At 35.5% G+C, this 22,222-nt stretch overlaps 1 protein-coding gene across 5 annotated transcripts in view; it reads right to left on the reverse strand.

Annotated features, from left to right (window-relative positions):
• ADD3 (adducin 3) overlaps window positions 1-22,222 on the reverse strand; it is a 124,029-nt gene that overhangs the window by 19,005 nt on the left and 82,802 nt on the right. For 4 of the 5 annotated variants that reach the window (XM_060034094.1, XM_060034091.1, XM_060034096.1 and 1 more), the window contains exon 2: window positions 8,352-8,575. In XM_060034094.1, the coding sequence (XP_059890077.1) occupies window positions 8,352-8,546 (195 nt within the window). In that variant the 5' untranslated portion in view covers window positions 8,547-8,575. Of the gene's footprint in view, window positions 1-8,351; window positions 8,576-12,676; window positions 12,739-22,222 lie in introns of all 5 variants that reach the window. The other variant, XM_060034093.1, reaches the window with a different exon arrangement.

Below are 22,222 nucleotides of genomic sequence, written 5' to 3' on the forward strand. Positions count from 1 at the left end.
TTGTATCATTTGCTAGAGATGGGCCAACTTTTATCTAAAGTCTCCAGCAGCCAACATGAATCAACACAATCACTCAATATGCTGGTTTACAAGGGTTTTAAGAAATTTAAAAAAACCCCAACTAGTTGCTCAAGAGAATCACAACTATTTATGACCCTGATGAGAAATTTTTGCTGGGTGGATTGACAAAGCTAAATAAGAAAGGTTGAAAAATTCGTTCACAGAGGTCACAGAGCTGGTAAATGTCAGAAGCAAGGACTCAGGTCAAATGCTTTTTTTATCAGTGAAAATACTTCTTTTACTTCCATTTATCCCATAGTATGATGAGTACCATCCTAAAGCTTTGAGATGATCCATGGTGTCACAGAGGAATGTGAAGGAAAGCCCTTCTGTAATTAATTAAGAAAAAAATATGAATTTCCCCTTTAAGGCTAGTGAATTGCTTCTATGCAGTATAGAAGAAGAAAATAATTTTCAAAGTAAATGAAATGTCCCCAGCCTTTTTATATAGTTGACAGTGCTTCAACAGATATGAATTCTTCTATTCCGAAAGATTTAATATTTTTTGTCATGAACATTTTATAACTCAGTTATTATGTTCCAAATATTTCTGAAATATTGTTCAGATAATTACCTAAGCCATAAAACAGTCAGTATAAAATTTACTAATGATATAAAATTGTTCCAGCTGGTTTTTAAAATTTATCAGTAAACTTAAGCTTTCGTTAAAATAATAAAAATTTTGTTTGTCTTTATGGTGGATAGTTAATCATATTCTTACTAAAATTCAATGTTAATAAAATAATTCTTTACAGTTGATTCATTTGAATCTCACAACCAAGTCCTGAAATAGGCAATGACTTGCTCACGGTTACACAGCTAACAAGTAAATGGAATAAAGATTCAAATCTCAAACTCTCAGTTGGGCACAGATATTTGCCTAATTTTCTCAGAGATGGGTTATATCACTGAAACCAAACACAGGCATACCTTGTTTTACTGCACTTTGCAGATATTGTGTTTTTTACAAATTGAAGGTTTGTGGCAACTCTGCTGAGCAAGTCTATCAGTGCCATTTTTCCAACAGCATTATTTTAAAATTAAGGTATGTACATTGTTTTTCTAGACACAATGCTACTGCACACTTAATAGACTACAGTATAGTGTAAATATAACTTTAACATGCACTGGGAAACCAAAAAATTTGTGTGACTCACTTTATTGCAACGTTTGTCTTATTACAGTGGTCTGCAACTGAACCTGAAATATCCCTTAGGTACGCCTGTACAACTAATAAGGCAGCAGGTGTGCTGTGATCAGAAATATGAGTAAACCTCTTAGGCTAGATTAGAGCTTTAGGTTATAATGATAGATAAAGCAAAAAAAATTACACAGCAGATCTTGGAGTACCAAAACTTGCCCTCTTATAGCTAGGAATTCTCCCACCAAAGCAGAATGAGAAACTCAGTTATAAGCAGGGCAGCAAGATCACATGCTGGGGCTTCTGAAGTCAGATTAAACCAACAATTCCCTAGGGTCTCTACTAGAGAAGAGTCAGGTTAAAATATCAAACAACACATACACATATGTGGTTTTACAGCATAAACCATCTTCCTTCTCAGATAGAGAAGAATAGAGAAGAGAAGGCAGTCCCTGAATACATGAATACATGAACATGAATAAGGCAGAGTGCCATCGGGGTGATAGATTCCTTAAGGCCGTCAAAAACCAAAATACAGTCCAATGAATTATGATTATAATCTTCAAAGAGTTGTCACAAAAGCATAAAAATGCTTTAAGTTAGCGATATTGTATTTAACCCTATGTATATATTTCCACAGAAACAGTTGTCTACTATGTGCTAGGCACTGCACTACATGCTTTTATGTTATTTCATTAAACTGTCACAACCACCATGTGAGGTCCATTTTTACCAACAAGGAAAAGTGAAGCTCAAGTTAAGTGAGTTTCCTAATGTCACATAGCTATTAAGTGGTGCTGAGCCAAGATCCAAAACAAACACTATATGCATACATGCATGTATAAAACATTTATATAAACAGATTAAAACTGGAAATGATGAGAAAATGGGCTGACCTCTAACTTAGGTCACAATAGTCTGGTACTCCAGGATCTCTACAATCTGTTAGGTCAATTTTTGGCTCTATCTCCCATTACTACCTCATGTTCTGGTAGCCTATGAGGTTTGCTGAGCATTCTCTGATCACAACTTGTACTTTTCTATCCTTGCTCACTGTATTTCGTCAAACGGAAATGCTGGCTTCTACTGTTCCTCTACCAGATGAATTCTTACCCTTTACTCAACACTCATCTTAAAATGTCACCTTCTCCTTGAAGTCTCTCCTTTAATCACCACAGTTAGGAGGGATCTCCATATTTCTTCTCTTCTCACCCCACTCTGAATTACTTTAACATTTGCCTATACTACATTTAGGGTAGCTACCATGATTGTGATTTATTTTTCATACTCTACTATACAGTAATATCTGATGGCTGGGACTGTGTCTTTCACACTTCTAGAGTCTCCTGGACACAATTATTCAGTGCTCAATTATTATAATCGTAAGTTAGAGCTTCTTTTCTATATTTTCCTAGATATAAGGAAAGAATGCAAAGAATCTGATCTCCTCTTGAGTTAATGATAGCAAAGATCCATTTCATAGGTTATTAGCACTGGAATCTGAAGTTCTAGAATGCAGTCTTATCAGTCTGTCACTTGAATGAGAAATTCCTCCTGTGTAATAAGGCTTGTCCATCATCTAATGGGAGAAATTCAGTTTTTTAAAGTAAGAAATGAATCTTCACAGAAGTTTATACATTTTTGAAAAGTCATTTAATTCTTCAACTCAAACAAAATCCTACTTGAAAACTTGGTTTGTCCTCAGAACATTATAGTTTGGACAGCTCTCTCATCAAACACATGTCCAAAAAAGTGTGGTTAAAAAAAAGTGTTTTTCACTAGGTGAAAAACAAAATGTTTAACTTAGAGAGAGGGTGCCTGCCTTTAAAGCCTTCTCTGAATCTCCGTTTCATTTGATACTTCTCCTGTCAATGTTGAAGGAGTGATCCTGTAAACTTTGAATTCATAAAGGTATGGATAAAAATAAACTTGTAAAAACACAAAAGATTCAGAGATTTGAGATTCATGTAAGGTCAGAGTATACTTTAAGTATACTCTTAAAGTATATACTTTAAGTATATACATATTCACGTATACTATACACCAAAAGCAGGAGTAATTTGAAACATCAGATCTTAAGGCTTCTGCATCTAAGATCAGAACTTTCAGGAGAAAGTGGTAATAGATGAAAGATTTTTTATTTTTAAATCACAGAAAAGAGAACCAATTTGATAAAAGAAACTGACTTGATACGATTATTTTGGTTAAGGCTAAAAAAAATTACATAGACTGACCTATAAGTAATGTCTAACTTAATGAAAATCAGTTAACAGAATACTGATAAGTATCAGAACTGGATTTTAAATATCCACATCTGGATGTTCTACCTCAAAATAATTACGAGAAAGAAAAACTGGAGCAAAAAGAAAAACAGATTACAGACTTGCTGCTCCCAAGGCACCCTGCAATTATGCTATTAGATCTCTCCTAAAGTGGGATTAGGAGCATAACAAACTTACTTAGAATTTTTCCATTAAGAAATGTATTCATTTGGAAATAGATTACCACTGGTCCTGTTGAAAGGAGAAAACACAAATCAACCAAATCTTCTTCTGGATGATCTTTCTCCTGTATCTATGTGTCTTAATTAATATAAAGCTAAAGGTTAGAATAATATCTTTTCTTAAAGCTGGTATAAAATAAAAATGCAAACAAAGTTAATGAAGAATACTTGTATCTGAAACTTCTGAAGTGACCAGATAAACCATGGTAATTTTGACCAACTATTCTAACTGAGGTGATCTGTTAACATTTTAGGCCTTGATTACAGTGAGATTCTAACATGTATATGGCTTTGAAGTTTCTCCTATCTTTAAAATAAGTTTGAAGCATGACACACTGCCCTTTTATTAAGAAATGTTACTGTGTCATGTGCCTGAGCAATCACCACCTACACTCCTGTCGTCCTATCTTTCAGAGTAACATTGCACACTTCTGTTAACAAGTCTAAATTGCTTCTTATAGTGATATGGCTTAAGAACGTTCATTCTTTTTCTGAAACCCACCAACTGATTGTCATTTAAGCAGTCAAGTTCAGTAGGAGCTTGTTGGACAACATTCAAGTGTTTAATGACTCAAAGCCCACTCAGCTATTCATATATCCATCCATCCATGTATTCAGAATTTACTAAATATCTACTATGCACAATGCGCTATTAGTTTTCAACTTACATGATTCTTTAACTTTGATGAGGTCCATCATTTAATTCTAACAGTTTGCCCTGGACACTTCATTCCGAGACAAGGGCAATCATATATATGTCATCAGAGACATATATATGAGGAATATATTGGTCAAAGAAAACTTATGGATTCTCCTGAGTGCATTAACAAAATCTCTAGCTAAACAAGTTTACTCGCCAGCTCTTAACCTCTAAGACAAATACTTTCTTAAATTAAAAAAAAAAATGACAAAAGTGTGTGAAATTCCTAGAAAGAAGTAATAACTTGGAGTTAGGATGAGACAAATTGCTCTTATTTTCTCAGCTCAAGGCAATAAGGTGTCAAGTTTGTTATCCAAATTTACAGACACCAAAATGTCTTATGATTCGAAACTCTTCTTGAGTTGGGTTGAATTAACTTGAGCAAGAGAATTTCAAGAAGAATGAAACAATAATATATGAGTGGAATTTTTTCATAGTTATTGAATGCTTTAAGTGGTACAGCCTAGTGCGTAAGGGTGTGAGCTTTGGAGTTTACATCCAGACCCCACCATTTAACTAAGCTTGTAAAAACTTCTGCAAGTTATTTAATGCCTCTAAGTTTCAGTTTATGCCACTGTAAACTAGGGATAGTAATACTTCTTTGATTGAGTTGTTTTGAGGATTAAATAAGATTTGGTACATAATAGGTGCCTGGTACATAGTAAGTGCTTTAAAAAAAAGCATTATACTTTGCTTTTATTAGTTTTTCTCCTGATTTCCTTTCTTCCCAAATGAACTCAGCAATTAAAACAGAAGGATTACAAATTTGTTTCTTACAAACATGAATTAGTAATACCTTTGATTTTGATCTTTATTGGTTATGGGTTTTGTCCAACAGAGTGAACCCCAAAATTCACAGGAGACACACAAAGGTTTTAAGAAAATTATATTCACAGAAACATTACAAGCTTGGACTTAAAGAAACAAAGAGAGTACAAAAAGGAAAGAGGTCTTTGAACTCTAAGACCTCTACAAGTGGAACCAAAAGCTCAGAGGGCAGAGCCAAGAACTAGGGAGACTCATTCCTACTAAGTAGAAGGACTGAATCTTCATCAAGGAAACTGCCAAACATTTGCCCAGGTGAATTTCAGAATTGCTATGGACCAGTGACTACTTTGTACTCCCAATTTTCTCCCTTTTTGAACAGGAATGTCTATAGCAGTTATCTTTGCCTGTCCCACCACTGGGTGTGTGTGGGGCAGATAACTTGTCTCTTTAGTTCTCCGGTCTATAGATTGAGAGGAACTGTACTTAAGAAATTACACTTGAGGAGTATCATCTATACCTGGACCATATTTAGATGATGATATTCTGGATTCAGGCTAATGTTGTAATAGGATGAAACTTTTGCAGGGGTGTTAGGAGATGGTGAGTGTATTTTGCATGTGGAAGGAGGAGATGGTGAGTGTATTTTGCATGTGGAAGGAAGGTAAATAAATTGTGGCAGATTGTGATACTTTTAAAATAAATTGTCATCAGAGAGTGGACAATCCTCCCCTCAAAAGGTGGAGCTTAATTCCTCTCCCCTTGAGTATGGGCTGAACTTAGTGACTCACTTCTAACTAATAAATGGTGGAAGTATGGTGTTTAATTTCTGAGATTAGGTCATAAAAGGAACTGCAGGCTCCTCTTTGCTCTCAGATACTTCCTCTGGGGGAGAACACTCAAACAGCCTCAGGTTAAGGTCCATGTGGCAAGGAACTGTAGCCTTTTGCTGACAGTCATGTGAGTGACCCATCTTAAGATCAGAAACTTCCACCCCAGTCAAGCCTTCAGATGCAGCATCCTTAACTGATGTCTTGACTGCAACTTTATGAGAGACCTTAAGCCAGATCCACTCAGCTAAGCTGCTCCTCAATTCCTGACCCACAGAAATGACAAGCTAATAAAAGCTTGTTGTTTTAAGCTGCTAGGTTTTGTTATTTAGCAATACAGGCCACCATGTATCATGTCCTGTGGTGAAAAGTTCGTTGTATTAAAAGAAATTTGAAAGCCATTGTCCTAAAACATGGCAGAAAGACAAAATGTATACACTTTTCCAAGTCTTTCACAAACAAGATTTTAAATTCACTAGCAAAGATCTAGGGAAAAAATGATCAATCCACAATTCTTTTAAATTTTCTTTGTTTCTCTCTGGGCTAAAAATTATCACTCTTGCTATATGAACATGGAAATGACAATCTATATACCTGCCCTTTCCCATTCTTTCATTAAATTCCCCTGGGCATAAGTAAAATTGATACTTTTAAGCCAATCTACAAGTAGCAATACACAAGTAAAAACATTAGGTAATCTCCTCACTGTTATACTGTCATTAGTTTAGTGGAGAAATTATTTTAAAAAAACCCTGGCATAGAAATGTAGTTTGGTACTTTTTCTTTTTCTTTTTTTTTTGGCAGTACGCTGGCCTCTCACTGTTGTGGCATCTCCTGTTGCAGAGCACAGGCTCCGGATGCGCAGGCTCAGCGGCCATGGCTCACGGGCCCAGCCACTCTGCGGCATGTGGGATCTTCCCAGACCAGGGCACGAACCCACGTCCCCTGCATCGGCAGGTGGACTCTCAACCACTGCGCCACCAGGGAAGCCCCGGTACTTTTTCCTTTTAAACTTTAGTTAGAATTGAATGATCCTCTTTGGAGCACTTCCCAAAGAAATCTCAATATTTAATAATCTTGAACAAAATCTGAACTTCATCTCATTCTTTCAGTTACTTTATTCTATATATTACCATAATCCTTTGGCTAATGAGTTTGTTCTTCAAAGTGGAGTTTTCTTTATAGAAGGAAATATATCTATATAATTAGCATGCTCTTCAAGTATTTATAAACATAGAAACTAGTCTGCATAAAAGAAGGCACTGAACATTTAGTCCCTCATAATGACTTTTCTGGTTAGTCTCCTTTTCATTGGGAAAAGGTTTCTTTAAGGGTTTATTTAAAGGATAGCTTTACATTTAAGCTATACTTAAATTCCTCAAAGCTTGCCTTGCTTTTATAACTTGTACTTGCTTTTATCTAGGCCACTGATATATAAGAATCACTCAGGAGTGGAATTCCCCTTTGGCTTTGGACTCAGCCTCTGTGATTAAATCCACAAGGGCACAACAAAAATGATTCACCAGGGCCACCTCAGGCAGTTCTATGTCTTGGTGTTTATTTTAGTACCTAAGTTGGAAATCTAATAGAACCCCAGCCTGGGCATCGTGTGTCTATGTATGCTGAACTCTGTCTTAAGGGGCCCATGATCTTCATTATACATAAAGCTATGAATTCATTTTGCATGTTAAATCAAGCTGTTCACTCATTTTCTAAAACTTATATGTGACCTTTACAATTCCACTAAAGGTTTGTAAGAAACTTAACAAATCACTTGAATATGATTTACAAAGTCTGGATATTACTGTGCAGACAGAATTTTCAGCTTGAGTTAAGGTTAGAATCCATGTTTAATCTAGTTAGTTTGGTGCATATGCATATATGTGTGCCTACATTAGGTGTATGTAACATTAGGCTGCCAAATCACAGACATCCTCACGAACCTTAAGTCTTCCTATGCTGCTCTGAGTGTCAAGATACCCAAAGGAAGAAGAAAGTATGTTCATGGGGTGTATCTATTTCTTGGTTCCTAACACTTCACTCATACCTTTATTTTCTTCACAGATATTCAGTCTGTAATGGGAATCCTTGAGTTCAGTAGCATCTTTTGTCCTCCTTTAATGAAACATTACACTCAGAAATCACTCAAGAAAGTTTATCCTACCAAGACGATACCAGTTTATTATTAAAGCCTTGCAAATTAAATTTATAAATTAGGTGCTTATTTTGCCTCTGAAAGACTGGGGACAACTAGTCACTCTTCCTCCACCCCTCTTCTAACCTGAGAGTATCACTGTATCAAGGTTTCCAAAGAGGAAGAAAAATTATAGCCTTCAAATTATTTTGACTCACCGGACTTTGCAAGATCTGAGTAACTCGTTTCCTCTGCTCCATCATATTGAAGTCTTGCCGTAGATCAGGAGACATGTTCCTCTCCCTTATGTATTCTGGGTCATTTTCATTGATGCGGTCAAAATACCTCTCTTTGTGAGGCACGCTGGGAGGAGGAGAAGTAGTGACCACGCCTTGGCTAGCATCGGAACTCATGCTTCAAGTCTGCCAATTCTCCTTGCTATCTGCATTAATAAACACAAAGTAGGACATTCATAATAAATTCATTATTAAATTCAAATTTTACACAGGTCATGCAGCACTTTTTTTTTTGCCCTCAGAGTAACAGTGGCAACTTTCTTTAAAAAGTAGCTTTTCAAAAAATATTAGAACAATTTTTTATTAAGATAAAAATATCTTAGATTACAATGCTAAATTGGAAATTGATATTTTCAGAGCTAGTGGCAACTTGTGGTTCAATTATAATAATGTCGTCAACTGCTATATGAATTTTTTAAAGAAGCAACGATCAAAATATCTGAAAGTAAAATGCCACACCTAAGACAGCAAATTTTCACAATTAGTGATTACTGTTAGTGGAGATTCTCTTTCCTCTCTTACTCATGCTTTTACGTTAGACCAAACTCTGGCCATATTTAATGATCAGTATTTTACAGTGAATGTAGTTTTAGTTTATTAACACATGAGAGAAACACAGTTGTAAGCTTTTCAAGTTCCAGGGAAAATGTAGGAATTATTAAGGTTGCCAGACTATATAACTTTAGCAGATAGTGCTTCAAATCCAAGTAAGAAAAAATAAAAAGCCGTTCAGAAACCACAGGAACAGCTGATTCATTTAATTATTACTGACACTTAGGATAACCCTTGACTTTATGCCAGGGAAACAAATTCATTTGGGCTTTGCTACAGCTGAGCACCTAATCAACCAACTGTAGCTAGATCAACAGGACAGTTATTTAACATCCATCCCCAGCCCCAGGCTGTGATGGCTTGTGCTAGAAGTTGATGAAGTCATCTAACCCAGTGCTTCTCAGATTGTCTGTGGTGAAGGACCTTCTCCAATTTGCCGTAAACCAGTATTTTTGTAAAATACAAAATAATGCATTTAGATGTCACAGCAATGTCAAACTGCATGAAGTTTCTAAATGCGTAATATTATATTCTGTACTTGTCACGGACTGCAGTCTGCAGACTGGCACTGGATCCTGGACCACACTTAGAGTATCACTGACCTAGCAGAGAGTAACAGTCACTGCACACTGAAGGAATGCTTCCTCTAACTTTTAGATGTGATTTGGCAGAAGCCTAAATCAAGAGAACAGGACACCACTGATTAGTGTATCCCTTTACATAGTTGTTCTTTTGAACTGAATGTAGAAAGTGCAAAAAATGTGCAACAAGGAAGAATAAAAGGAAACAAATTTTAAATAAGAATTGTAAAGACGGCTTTGCTTAACACAATTTTCTCTACAGGTGGTAACAAATGCAACCTGTTCAATATAAATGACTGGGTAACAGAAAAAAACATTCTAACTACAAAATGGTATTTATTCAACGGATTATTTGCCTAGTAAGAAGAATCACTTCACAATAAGGGAAATTAAATGTGAAAAATTCCAAGTATTCTTTTTCTATTTATGTAGAAAACTAAGGGGAGAGAAATATCTGTGGACTTGAAACTCTGAAGATTCTTCACAGCCTTGGATTCCTTCTCAGCAGAATAGTTTCTAGGTAGATCCAGAAGGGAAAAGGCAAGGGCCACCTTTTTTCTTAGGGATCTGAATCCCTGATAAAGACCAGAGATACCTGATCTCATCTTTTAAACACAATAACAACCAGTGAGGTTACTATATTTGTCTCTAATAATAGTTTTCTCTGAAAGAATTCATTTCTAAAGCTGCCTTGACTCAGCCCAAGCAAACTCATTGCAAGACATTAAACATTCTTGCATTAATTCTGGTCCTGGAAATGTAAACTTATTCTGTTAAATAATTTTTGCAAAACAATGTTAAAACTGTTTTCTTTTACTTGCCAACAACAATCTCATGCAGAACATTCTAAAAGCTACCTAAATTATTTTAGTGTACTACCCCAAAAATTCATGAAATATGGTTAAAAACACTTTATATCATATGGCTTTAATGAAATTCTGATTTTATGACTAGAAAGCAACTAATCAGTGAAGGAAATGTGAAAAATGAACTTTTCTATAACTGAGTCTTCCACATCTTAATTCATTAATTTAAAAATTGGGAGAAAACACTCAACTAAAGAATGAATATCTGATCATTATATGTGTTCTCCACAGGATAAATGGCCATTTTTTCTTCTTTTTGTATAACATCCACTATTAATGGAATGATCCTGGACATATTATATTCTTCCAAAAATTAGGTTTTGCTACACTGTTATTAGACTGGCACTAGCCTATGGTATTTTATGTATGTATGTATGTATGTATTTATGGCTGCCTTGGGTCTTTGTTGCTGTGCGTGGGCTTTCTCTAGTTGTGGCGAGCGGGGCCTACTCTTCGTTGTGGTGCACGGGCTCTAGGCGCAGGGGTTTCAGTAGCTGTGGCTCAAAGGCACTAGACCACAGGCTCAGTAGTTGTGGTGCACGGGCTTAGTTGCTCAGCGGCATGTGGGATCTTCCTGGACCAGGGCTCGAACCCGTGTCTCCTGCATTGGCAAGTGGATTCTTAACCACTGCACCACCAAGGAAACCCTAGCCTATGGTATTTATCATCATCTTGCTATTAACCAAAAATGTGGTGCACAGAGCACCAACTGTAAGAAGCTTTTTTTCATATCCAGCTGGGTTATCAGCAGTCTAAAGGTCTAATCAATCTTTGGAACGTAGTTTTCTTAGAAGCTTTTTATAATAGGTCATTTGAACTGCTAGCAGATAAAAATTTCAAGGAGAATGAAAGTTTTTTAAAAAGCAAACAAACAAACTCACATATATTAGTAAATGTCATGCTGCTCTGGCCAAGTACAGACTACGTGGGTACTCAATAAATGGGACATCAATTAATAAAGAAATCAATTCTGTTTAGTTTACCACACTAGGTCACTGGCTATGAATAAGTCATTTTTAAAAAAGAAATTCCACAAATATTGCTTTCAGTTGGATTTTAACCTATTCCTCAACCGCAAAAAGCTCTGTTTAGCCTAATGGAGGAACAGAGTTAGATAATAAGCTTATGTCTAACTGAATTTGCTGATGCTTATAAACTAATTTTATTAAAACACAGCAAAAAGCAAGGAACTGTTGTAGTAGTTTCATTTTGTTGTCCCAGCACTGGTTTAAGAAACCGATAATAGAAACATTGATAAGTAAAAGCTTAGAGTTTAAAGTACTCTTGATGAATGCATTTTTAGATGAGTAAGGTAAAGAGGAAAATATATCTAACCACCCATTTTAACAATAAAAGAACGTATTGTATACGTGTAACACTTTATATGGTTTATACCATGCTCTTACACCTTTCTACCTTATTTTACCTTTGCAACTACACAATGAGATAGAGGTTAATAATCTGGAGGTTCAGGGGGTTAAGCATCCTGCCAAAAATCACACTGCTTGTGTCACAGGCAACATTCAAAGTCACAATTTCTGTCTCCTAGTCCACTTACAATGAAACATATCATAAAACATAAGAGGGCTACAAGATTTTGAGCCTTTTAGTCGACATTCTGTCCTAAATATTAAACAATTCAGAGTTTATAGAATCTGTCAAAATTGAGGAAATGACACCAAAAAGGGGAAATAGGATTAGAAATGACTCAAAACACTCAGACCTTTTTAAAACTTCAAAAGCTCATTATTGAGCAGACTTGTGGTTGCCAAGGGGGAGAGGGGTGGGGGAGGGATGGATTAGGAGTTTGGGATTAGCAGATGCAAACTATTATATATAAAATGGATAAACAACAAGGTCCTACTGTATAGCACAGGGAACTGTATTCAATGTCCTGTGATAAACCATAATGGAAAAGAATATGAGAAAGAATGTATATATATGTATAACTGAATCACTTTGCTGTACAATAGAAATTAACACAACATTGTAAATCAACTATACATCAATAAATTTTTTTTTAAAAAAAGCTCATTATTTAGCATGGCTTTTTAATACAAGAAGTTTCAAAGTTTTATGTACTTGGAATAAGAATTGAGAATTTATAAGAAGGATATAGAAATAAAGAATAAGAACACTAGTTTGCCATTTTGGTGCTCTTCTATACCTAGATACTCAACACTAAGAGCTTTACACAGATTTTTAAGCCAATCATAAGCAACAACTGATTATTTGCAATTTTACATACCAAATACTATAGACCGAAGTGTTATTTCAAGCCTGGAAAAAACTTAGGATCCACAAGATTATCTGAAATAAACAGAATTCAGAAAAAAAATAAGGGAAGCTTTAAGCATTATTTACAACAACCAAGACATGCAAACAACCTAAGTGTCCATCCACAGACAGATGGGTAAAGAAAATGTGATACACACACACAATGAAATATTGCTCAGCCATAAAAAAGAAGGCAATTCTGCCACTTGCAACAACATGGATGGACCTTGATGGCATTATGCTAAGTCAAGTAAGTCATATAAAACAAAGAGAAATACCATATGATATCACTTATATGTAGAATTTAAAACATCAGACTTATAGAAACAGAGTAGAACGGTGGTTGCCAAGGGCTGAGGGGTGGGGGGTAATGGGGAGATGTAGGTCAAAGGGTACAAACTTTCAGTTATAAGTTCCAGGGACCTAAGGTACAGCAGGATGACTATAGTAACAATACTGTATTATATATTTGAAAGCTGTTATGAAAGTAGAACTTTAATGTTCTCACCATAACAACAACAAAATAAGTATGTGATGTAAGGCTGTGTTAACTAACCTTATTATGGTATTTCACTATACATGTATCAAATCATCACATTGTATACCTTAAACATATACAATGTTATGTCAATTATATCTCAATTATATAGTTACCCATAAGACACATATCACCAAATACCATTCTGGAAGATTAGCATACCAAAAGGAAAAGACTTTTTACTCAACCTAACAAATTTGCTTATACAATATAAAAATAAGTGGTTTCTATGCTTAGAGAGAAATCCTAAATTAGTCTGAAATAATGAGAAATGGGCCACAGTTAACTAACGTGCTGTATATAAATATATGTCAGAGGTCCTCCTTCCTTCCTTCCAAAATATTTATTGAGCATCTACTATGTGCCAGGCTTTGTACTAAAGGTATGGCTGGAATGTTGAATCAAATCCTTCTGGGAGCTCCTAGAGTAGTTCAGAGGTTTCTATAACCCAGTGAAAAGGACTCTACCCATCATAAGGGGAAGCTTCCTAGAGAACATAACATTTTCTTACACTAAGGAAGGTACAGGCCCAGGGAAACGGCAATGTGCCAGGGAATAAAGTTAGCAACGGGATAAACAGCACATCTTACAGAAGCAATTGCTTAAAGATTTGGTTAAAAATCAGTCCTACAGGTAACTTAAAGCATTTAAATACATTATTGTTATAATAAAAAGTTACATGAGTTTTAAAGAAACAGGTGAAATTCACACTTGCTTAGAAGGCAATGCAAACTTACTAACAGACTGATAATGCAAGCCAAGTAGTAATTTCCTACCATTTCTCAGAATTTTGTACAATATCAAGTGAAAAATTGGGTTGTCAAAGTGAAAACTTTACACTTAATGATTACTCTAGTAATCACTACTTATTAATGCATACACTCTATTCTCCTTCACTAAAAAGTTGACCCAGAAGTTTTTTCATAGTATTTTGTAATAAAGTTCAGTGGTTTTACTAAGACTAGGAAATCAAGCCTATTTCACCCACTAATGTTAAAATATTCTTTTCTGGGAGCAGGGGAATAAAGTAGTCTAAGGAAAATAACAATATTAATAGGCCCCTAAAGATAGCAGCTAAGTAGACTTCTTTAAATAGAAGTTTTCTCCTCAAGCTAGTTTCAGGAGTAAGATTTTAGGTCCTTGAGCTTAAAAAAATTCAACAAAAACTAACAAGTCATAAGCAGTATATGTAAAACGGTGCCAGTTTTATTAGTCTGAGGCTGATTTTTCTCAAGTTGTTTTTCAAGCTTCTAAGTCAGAAATGCCACAGAAAATGCATGTGAGTTCACTTAAACCGGGTGTGAAAACCTTTCTACACATTTGTGTCAGTCTTGCCTGACCAGAGCCCTTATTCCATCCTACCAAGAGTTGTCGTTCTTAAATTCCATCTTTTAATTTGATCTGATTATGTCTGTCTTTCTTATAACCTTAAATGGCTTCCTGTCATCCATGGGATAAAACTATTCGTGGCTCACTTGTTTTCTCTTTCCCTCATCACCTCAATACATAGAAAATACAATTGCTTTGTCTGTAATAGAAACATCCAAGCTTAAACTTTCACAAATATAATATAAAGAAAACCCCAGTAAAACCCACCAAACTATCTTTACAATGCTCCATTTCAAATTCTTTTGCTTTTCTTCAAAATTACTGTATACATACAGAAATTCTAGTGATTCTCCAAAAGCTTTACAATATTCTTTAAAATGGCCCTTGCAAGAGAGCCTTCTCAAAAAAAATGGTGAAGAAAGTGTACATCCATAGGCAAAGAAAAAACAAAAAGAGAAAGAGAACCTCAACCTAAGTCTTATACCTTATTAAAAAATTAACTCACTTCTAAATATTAACCCAAAAGAACTGAAGACAGGTATTCACACAAAAACTTGTACGTGAAATGTTCATAGCTGCACTATTCACAAGAGCCAAAAGGTGGAAACAACCCAAGTGTCCATCAACTGATGAATGGATAAACAATAAATATGGTGTTGCCACATAATGGAATATATATCCATAAAAGAAATGAAGCACGGATACATCTACAACATGAATGAACCTCAAAAACATTAGCTAAGTGAAAGAAGCCAGACACAAAGGGCCACACATATTATACGATTTCATTTATATGAAATATCCACAACAGGCAAATCCATGGTACAGAAAGCAGACTGATGGTTGCCAGGGGCTGGGTTGTGTGGAGGGCAGAAATGGGGAATGACTGCTTAATGGGTACTGGGCTTCTGTCTGAGATGATGAAAAAGTTCTGGATCTAGATAGTGGTGATGGCTGTACAGCATTGTGAATGTACTTAAGGCCACTGAATCATACACTTCAAAATGGTAAATTTTATGTTATATGTATTTTACCATGATAAAAAATTAACTCAAACTAGATCAAATTAACTCAAAATAGAAACTATAAAGCTTCCAGAAAAAAAAAGAAAATCTTCAGGATTAAGTCCCAGGCAGTGTTTATAGATTTGACACCAAAACATGGTCCATAAAAGGAAAACTGATAAATTGAACTTCCCCTAAATTTTAAATGTTTATCTGCAAAAGACCCTGTTAAGAGGATGAAAAGACAAGCCATAGACCATGAGAAAATATTTGCAAACCGTACATCTGACAAAGGACTAGTATGTATAATATATAACAAACTCTCAAAACTCAACAGTAAAAAAAAAAACCAAACAATTCAATTAGAAAATGGGCAAAAGACATGAACAGCCATTTCACTGAAAAGGATACATGGTAGAAAAGCATATGAAAAGATGTTTAACATCATTAGTCACTAGGGAAACACAAATTAAAATCATGAGATACCACTACACAGGTCCCAGGATGGCTAAAACAAACAAAAAATAATGATAATCTCAGACGCTGGAGAGGATGCAGAGAAACTGGATCCCTCATACCTTGCTACTGGGAATGTAAAATGGTACAGCAACTCCAGTAAACAGTTTGGCATTTTATAAAACGAAATATGCAACTATGAAATGACCCAACAATTGCTCTCCTGGTCATTTAATCCAGAAAAAAGAAAACATATGTTCACACAATCTGTATACAAATAAAGCTACTATGGACATTTGTAACAGTCAAACACTGGAAATAATCTAGATGTCCTTCAACAGGTGAACAATGAAACAAACTGTGGTATACCCATCCTATGGAACGTTATAAATATAATAAAATGGAATGAATTACTGATACACAACAGCCTGAATAAATCTCCAGTGAATTACACTGAGTAAAAAAGCCAATACCAAAAGATTATATACAGCATGATTCCATTTATATAATATTCTTCAAGTGACAAAATTATAGAAGTGGGGAATAGATTAGTGGTTGCCAGGGGTTGGGAAGGAGTATGCTCTGGAGGGAGGGAGGGAGGGAAGGAGGGAGGCAGGTATGGTTATAAAAGGAGGTATGGTTATCCTTGTGGTGATGGAATTCTTCTATGTCTTGACTACGGTAGTGGATACATGAACATACACATGTGATAAAATTGCACAGAACTAACACACAAACATACATCCATACAAGTGACTTACAAGCAAAACTGGGAAAATGTGAATAAGACCAGTGGATTACCACAATGTCAGTATCCTGACTGTGACATTACACTATGGTTTTACAAGATGTTACCATTGGGGGAAAGTGGATGAAGGGTACAGGATCTCTCTGTATTAATTCTTATAATTGCATGCAAATCTATAATAATCTCAAACTTTAAAAGTTTAATTTTAAAAAAGGCCATTCCATAAGAATGTGATCAACTATAGAGCAGAATAAAGCTTATATTGTAGTTATTTTTAGATATCTTTTGTACCAGAATGTATTTTAAAAGCAGTTCCGTCAATACAACTAAATTGCATCTGAATAAAAATGCATATTCTATTAGCGTCACCTGGTCACTGCAAAATACTTCTCATGATGATTAGTCTAGAGCAACTTTAGAACTTAACATCTGCTTACATAGCAGTTTAATCAAGTTAAGGACAATTAGAATATGAAGCCCCCAGGAGACAAAATAAAATACTGTAAAAAAGCATTTAACGGATACTGTTCAGATTTCAGTACTAGGCTTTATAAGCCAGGGCACACAGCAAGGGGAAACATTAACTCAACTGTTGGCTTTGTAAAGGAACTTTAAAAAATCTTGCTGTGGTCAGATCAATTTAAATATGACTGTTTTCTATCAGAAATTTTCACTTAGTTGAAAATAGTTAAAATGTTCTAGGAGCCTTAGCTGATTATCAGACTAAAAAACTTCTAATTATATTCTAAAAATTTCCTTGTATGTAATCCTGTCAAGAAGAAAGCAGAATGGTGCAGAGTACTGGACTGAGGACAAAGAGACCAGGACTCAAGTCTCTGCACGTCCACCAAGTACTGTGTGACTTTAGAGTAGCCATGGCACATTCAATCAATAAGTGGCTGAGCATCTACTATGTGCCAAGGTCCTACTATGTGGAGATAAAAATGGCAAATAAGACACAGTTCTTCCTGAGGTTTGCAGTCTAGTGAGGAATACGAAGAAGTAAGTAAGCAATTACATCATAAAGTTCCCAAGATTAACTGTAAAATAAAAGGGCTATCTCAAATGACCCTTTAGATTTTCCTAGTTCTAACATCCTATGGTCCTATTGGTATCCCCTGATCTAGTCCCATAATGAGGCAGATAAGGAACCTTGATATAGCTTGATATTCATAACAGCTAGAGATTTTCCAACAATAACTAGAAATTCCTTACTTTAGAGATGGGTCATCACAGCATTTAGAAACAACTGTCAGTGCTGAGCTCTTGCTATGTGCTAGCGGCTGGAATTTAAATGCATTAGCTCATTTGCTCCACATAATCCTATGAGGTAGGTGTTATTATCTCCATTTTACTGATGAGGAAATAAAGTCACTGAGAAGTAACTTGTTTCAGGTCCAAGAGCTAGCAAGTGGTGGACCAGGGATTTAAATCTAGTCTGTTGATCTCTAAAGCTCATGGACTTAATCACAACTCAGACCCAGGCAGGGGTAACTAGTAGTTTCTTTTCAAATGCCAATTCCAGCTATTCGGTGGCACTGAGGGGTTGAAAAGTTTTACTCAGGCCCCAGAAGAAAAAGTACCAGAATTACCATGGCTTAGAAGGGAGTCAGGCATCTTCACTACTGCCCGCTAAGGAAGGATGTTTTAAGGGAAGTAAGTGGTAGATTCTAGTTCCTCTTAACCGTGAACACCTAATTCTAAGCATAAATATTCCTGCTTCCAGGTGATATTTGGAACAACTCAGTTCCAGGGCTCCTTCTGTTTAAAATTAACCAACCTTATTTTTTAATACCACATATACACAGTCATGCTTTCTACTACTTCAGAACAATATAAACACCAGTGCAAACCAGTATGAACTACATTAGGGGAAAAAAATTAGTCTTTCAAAAATGTTCTCTGAATTGAAAATGATGCAGAAGACAGATTAAAAAAAATAATGTTATAAAACTTGTTAATACTATGGGTTTTCCTCTGGCCATGCAGATTAGAAACAAGATATCAAGCATAAACAAAATTCTAGCTTTAAAAACATTATCCAAATATTTATGCAGTAACTATACAATATGCATGTTTAAAGAACATTAGGTTCAAGACAAAATTAGATAAAACACTTTAGAATGATGGCTTTTGAACTTTTTAAAAGGTAATCCACAGTAAGAAATACATTTTATATTGTAATCACATACAAATACATGAGATGTATAACTGTAACAAATTCAGGACATGATACTTTCCCTTACTATGTATATTCTGGTATTTTCTATTTTAATCTCTTCCTTTTTTAAAAAAATGCTCGTCAAATTGATTTATGATGTATTAATAAGCTGTTATAATCTACAGTTTGAAAAACACTACCCTAGGAACTCTAAGTCATGGTCAGATGGGAAATAGAAAGGAAAAGAAGAATGTGTGTGTGCATGTGTGTGTACGTGTGTGTGTGTGCAGGTGTGTGTGTGTGTGTGTGTGTGTGAAAGAAAGAGAGAGAGAGAGAGATGGGGGGAATGAACATGTGCTAGAGAGATGGAAGGGAATAAGAAATGATTCTTTTTTTTTAATATTTATGGCAGATTATAGCAATAAGATCCTAGTCCTTTGTGGGATAACTAGATTTTCCTCCATCTGGGCACTTAGAAAGCACCATCTGTACTACCCAATGTCAGGGTTTTTTTTTTTTCTTCATTTTTCTTGACTCATATCTACTTCTAGCTCAATTTTCAAGACCTCTTTGCTTATGTTTGTAGTCCCCACAACAGCAGAATACTCCACAGCAGCGGCTGAACTGAATTATTTTACTATATCACAACTCCTTCCAAAACAACCTTGTTTGTGTTACTTCTAGACTGGGAATGGTAAAAACAATCCTATGAAAAGTTATTACTTATAAAAAGTTTTTCCAAACTTGAAATTCTTGGTAGTTTTAACAGCTTTCTCTAGAACATAAGCAAAAAGATGGCTGTACTTTCAAGTACCAGGCCCATTGTTTGATATTTAAAACAATAATCAAAGATATGCCGAGACTTCAAAGCAGCATATTTGGTTAAAAACAACAACAACAAATGCTAGTTCAAAGAGGAACTAAATACATTTAGGGTGAGGGCCCTTAAACTGGTTCAAGTCCATCTGAAAACACCACCACATGGGCAATGATCAGTATGTTGGAAGTTGTAACTGTTAACCTAGCAGATAACTGCTATGTCTTAATTAGAAGTTATCAGAATGACATTGACTGTGCCCTGGGTAACAGTAAATTATGTTCAAGTTTACATTTTTATCTCTAAAGTTAATTTAGCATCATTTTGAAAGAGTTGAGGGCCTTTAACTATTTATAATGAAACAAATCAACCCTCGGAAAAAGATTATGTTGGCAATAATTCCACTGTACAGATTAAAAAAACTGAGATTTAATCATTTGCCTCGGACTACCAAATATTCTTCACCAAACAAGGAATTATTCATGGTTATAGATCTTAATTAGGTGTGGAAGAGTTGACCAAAAAAGATGGAACGGCTCAAAGGACTGTTATTTCCTAGAAGTATACACAGCTATTACAAACTTAATTACTGTCTTTCTTTACTGGGGCACCTGAAAATATATTATAGGATCACAATATTTAGCACCAAAACAGAAATGGTAAATATTATCAAAGTAGTAAAATAAAAAAATCTTGTATGGCTACCAAACTGGTATAAATGTGAAAATTTAACTCTCTGTGGTCTATTGCCAGAATCCTAAAATTGATCCAAATGGTCCTTAAATTTCTGAATACTTTTTTTTCTCTTCTGAAATGACTTCTGTTGAGTATATCTTTAAAATAAAACTATAAACTCTAAGCTTCAATACAAAAGTCTAGGAAAAAATGAATCTACAGTTGATTAGCAAAAGATACCATTAATCTGGGCCTGAGTCAAAAATGCAACTTAACTCAAAAAACTAAAAGTAGAATAACAGGGCTTCCCTGCTGGTGCAGTGGTTGAGAGTCTGCCTGCCAATGCAGGGGACATGGGTTTGAGCCCTGGTCCGGGAGGATCCCTCATGCCACGGAGCAACTAGGCCTGGGCACCACAACTACTGAGCCTGCGCTCTAAAGCCGGTGAGCCACAACTACTGAGCCCATGTGCCACAACTACTGAAGCCCCTGCGCCGTACTCCGCAACAAGAGAATCCACCGCATTGAGAAGCCCACACACTGCAACGAAGAGTAGCCCCCGCTTGCCACAACTAGAGAAAGCCTGCGTGCAGCAATGAAGACCCAACGCAACCAAAAAAAAAAAAAAAGTAGAATACCATGTGATCCAGCAATTCCACTCCTGGGTATATATCCAGAAAAATGAAAACACTAACTTGAAAAGACACATGCACCCCAATGTTCATAGCAGCACTATTTATAATAGCCATGATATGGAAGCAACCCAAGTGCCCAGCAACAGACAAATAAATAAAGAAGATGTGGTGTATATATATATACCATGAAATATTACTCAGCCATAAGAAAAAATGAAATTCTGCCATTCGCAGCAATGTGGATGGACCTAGAGAATATTATGCTTAGTGAAATAAGTCAGACAGAGAAAGACAAATACTGTGTGATATCACTTGTATGTGGAATCTAAAAAAATACAAATGTATATGCAAAACAGAAACAGACTCAGATATAGAAAACAAAACTAGTGCTTACCAAAGGGGAGAGGGAAGAGGAGAGGAGAAAATTAGGGGAATGGGATTACGAGATATAAACTGCTATGTATAAAATAAACAAGGATGTATTGTACAGCACAGGAAATTATAGCCATTATCTTCTAATAACTTTTAATGGCGTATAATCTGTAAAAATAGGGAATCACTATGTTCTACACCTGAAATTAATATAATATTGTAAATCAACTATACTTCAATAAAAAAAAATCTGACAAAGTCAAGGAAAAAATGCCAACAATAATAAAACAAACTAGTAACAGTAACAGCAACCCTTTATGTTTCTAAGGGTCTTGTACTTTTAATGGAAGTTGATAGCTGGCTCAGCATTTACTAAAAAAACAGATAGAAGAAAAGTATCAACTGGAGGGCACAGCTATGAGAGTATTTTGGTCTCAAACTGTTTTAATAATAAAAGCAATGCTGCTAATTAACATAAACTACTTTAGCAAACATGAAAAATACATCCTGTGCTAGTATAATTGGAACATAGTAGTAGTTCAGTATAACCATAATACACGTTGTTTAAGTAGGTGCTTGCTAGGTCACACTGAGCAGGGTGATCCAAAGACCAAAGGCATTCACTGCTGGATAAGGCAGAAAATGAATCTAACTTCTTTCTCACTAAGGTATCAGTAGTTGATGAAGAATATTTTATTGATCAACACTACCTGTTGCAAGGAACAGAGAGCTGGACTTCTGTACGTGAAGAGTAAGGGCTGGGGAGAAGAGAGTCAGTCACT

This window comes from Delphinus delphis, chromosome 16 (assembly GCF_949987515.2).
Source record: "Delphinus delphis chromosome 16, mDelDel1.2, whole genome shotgun sequence".
In the NCBI taxonomy this organism is placed as follows: Eukaryota; Metazoa; Chordata; class Mammalia; order Artiodactyla; family Delphinidae; genus Delphinus; species Delphinus delphis.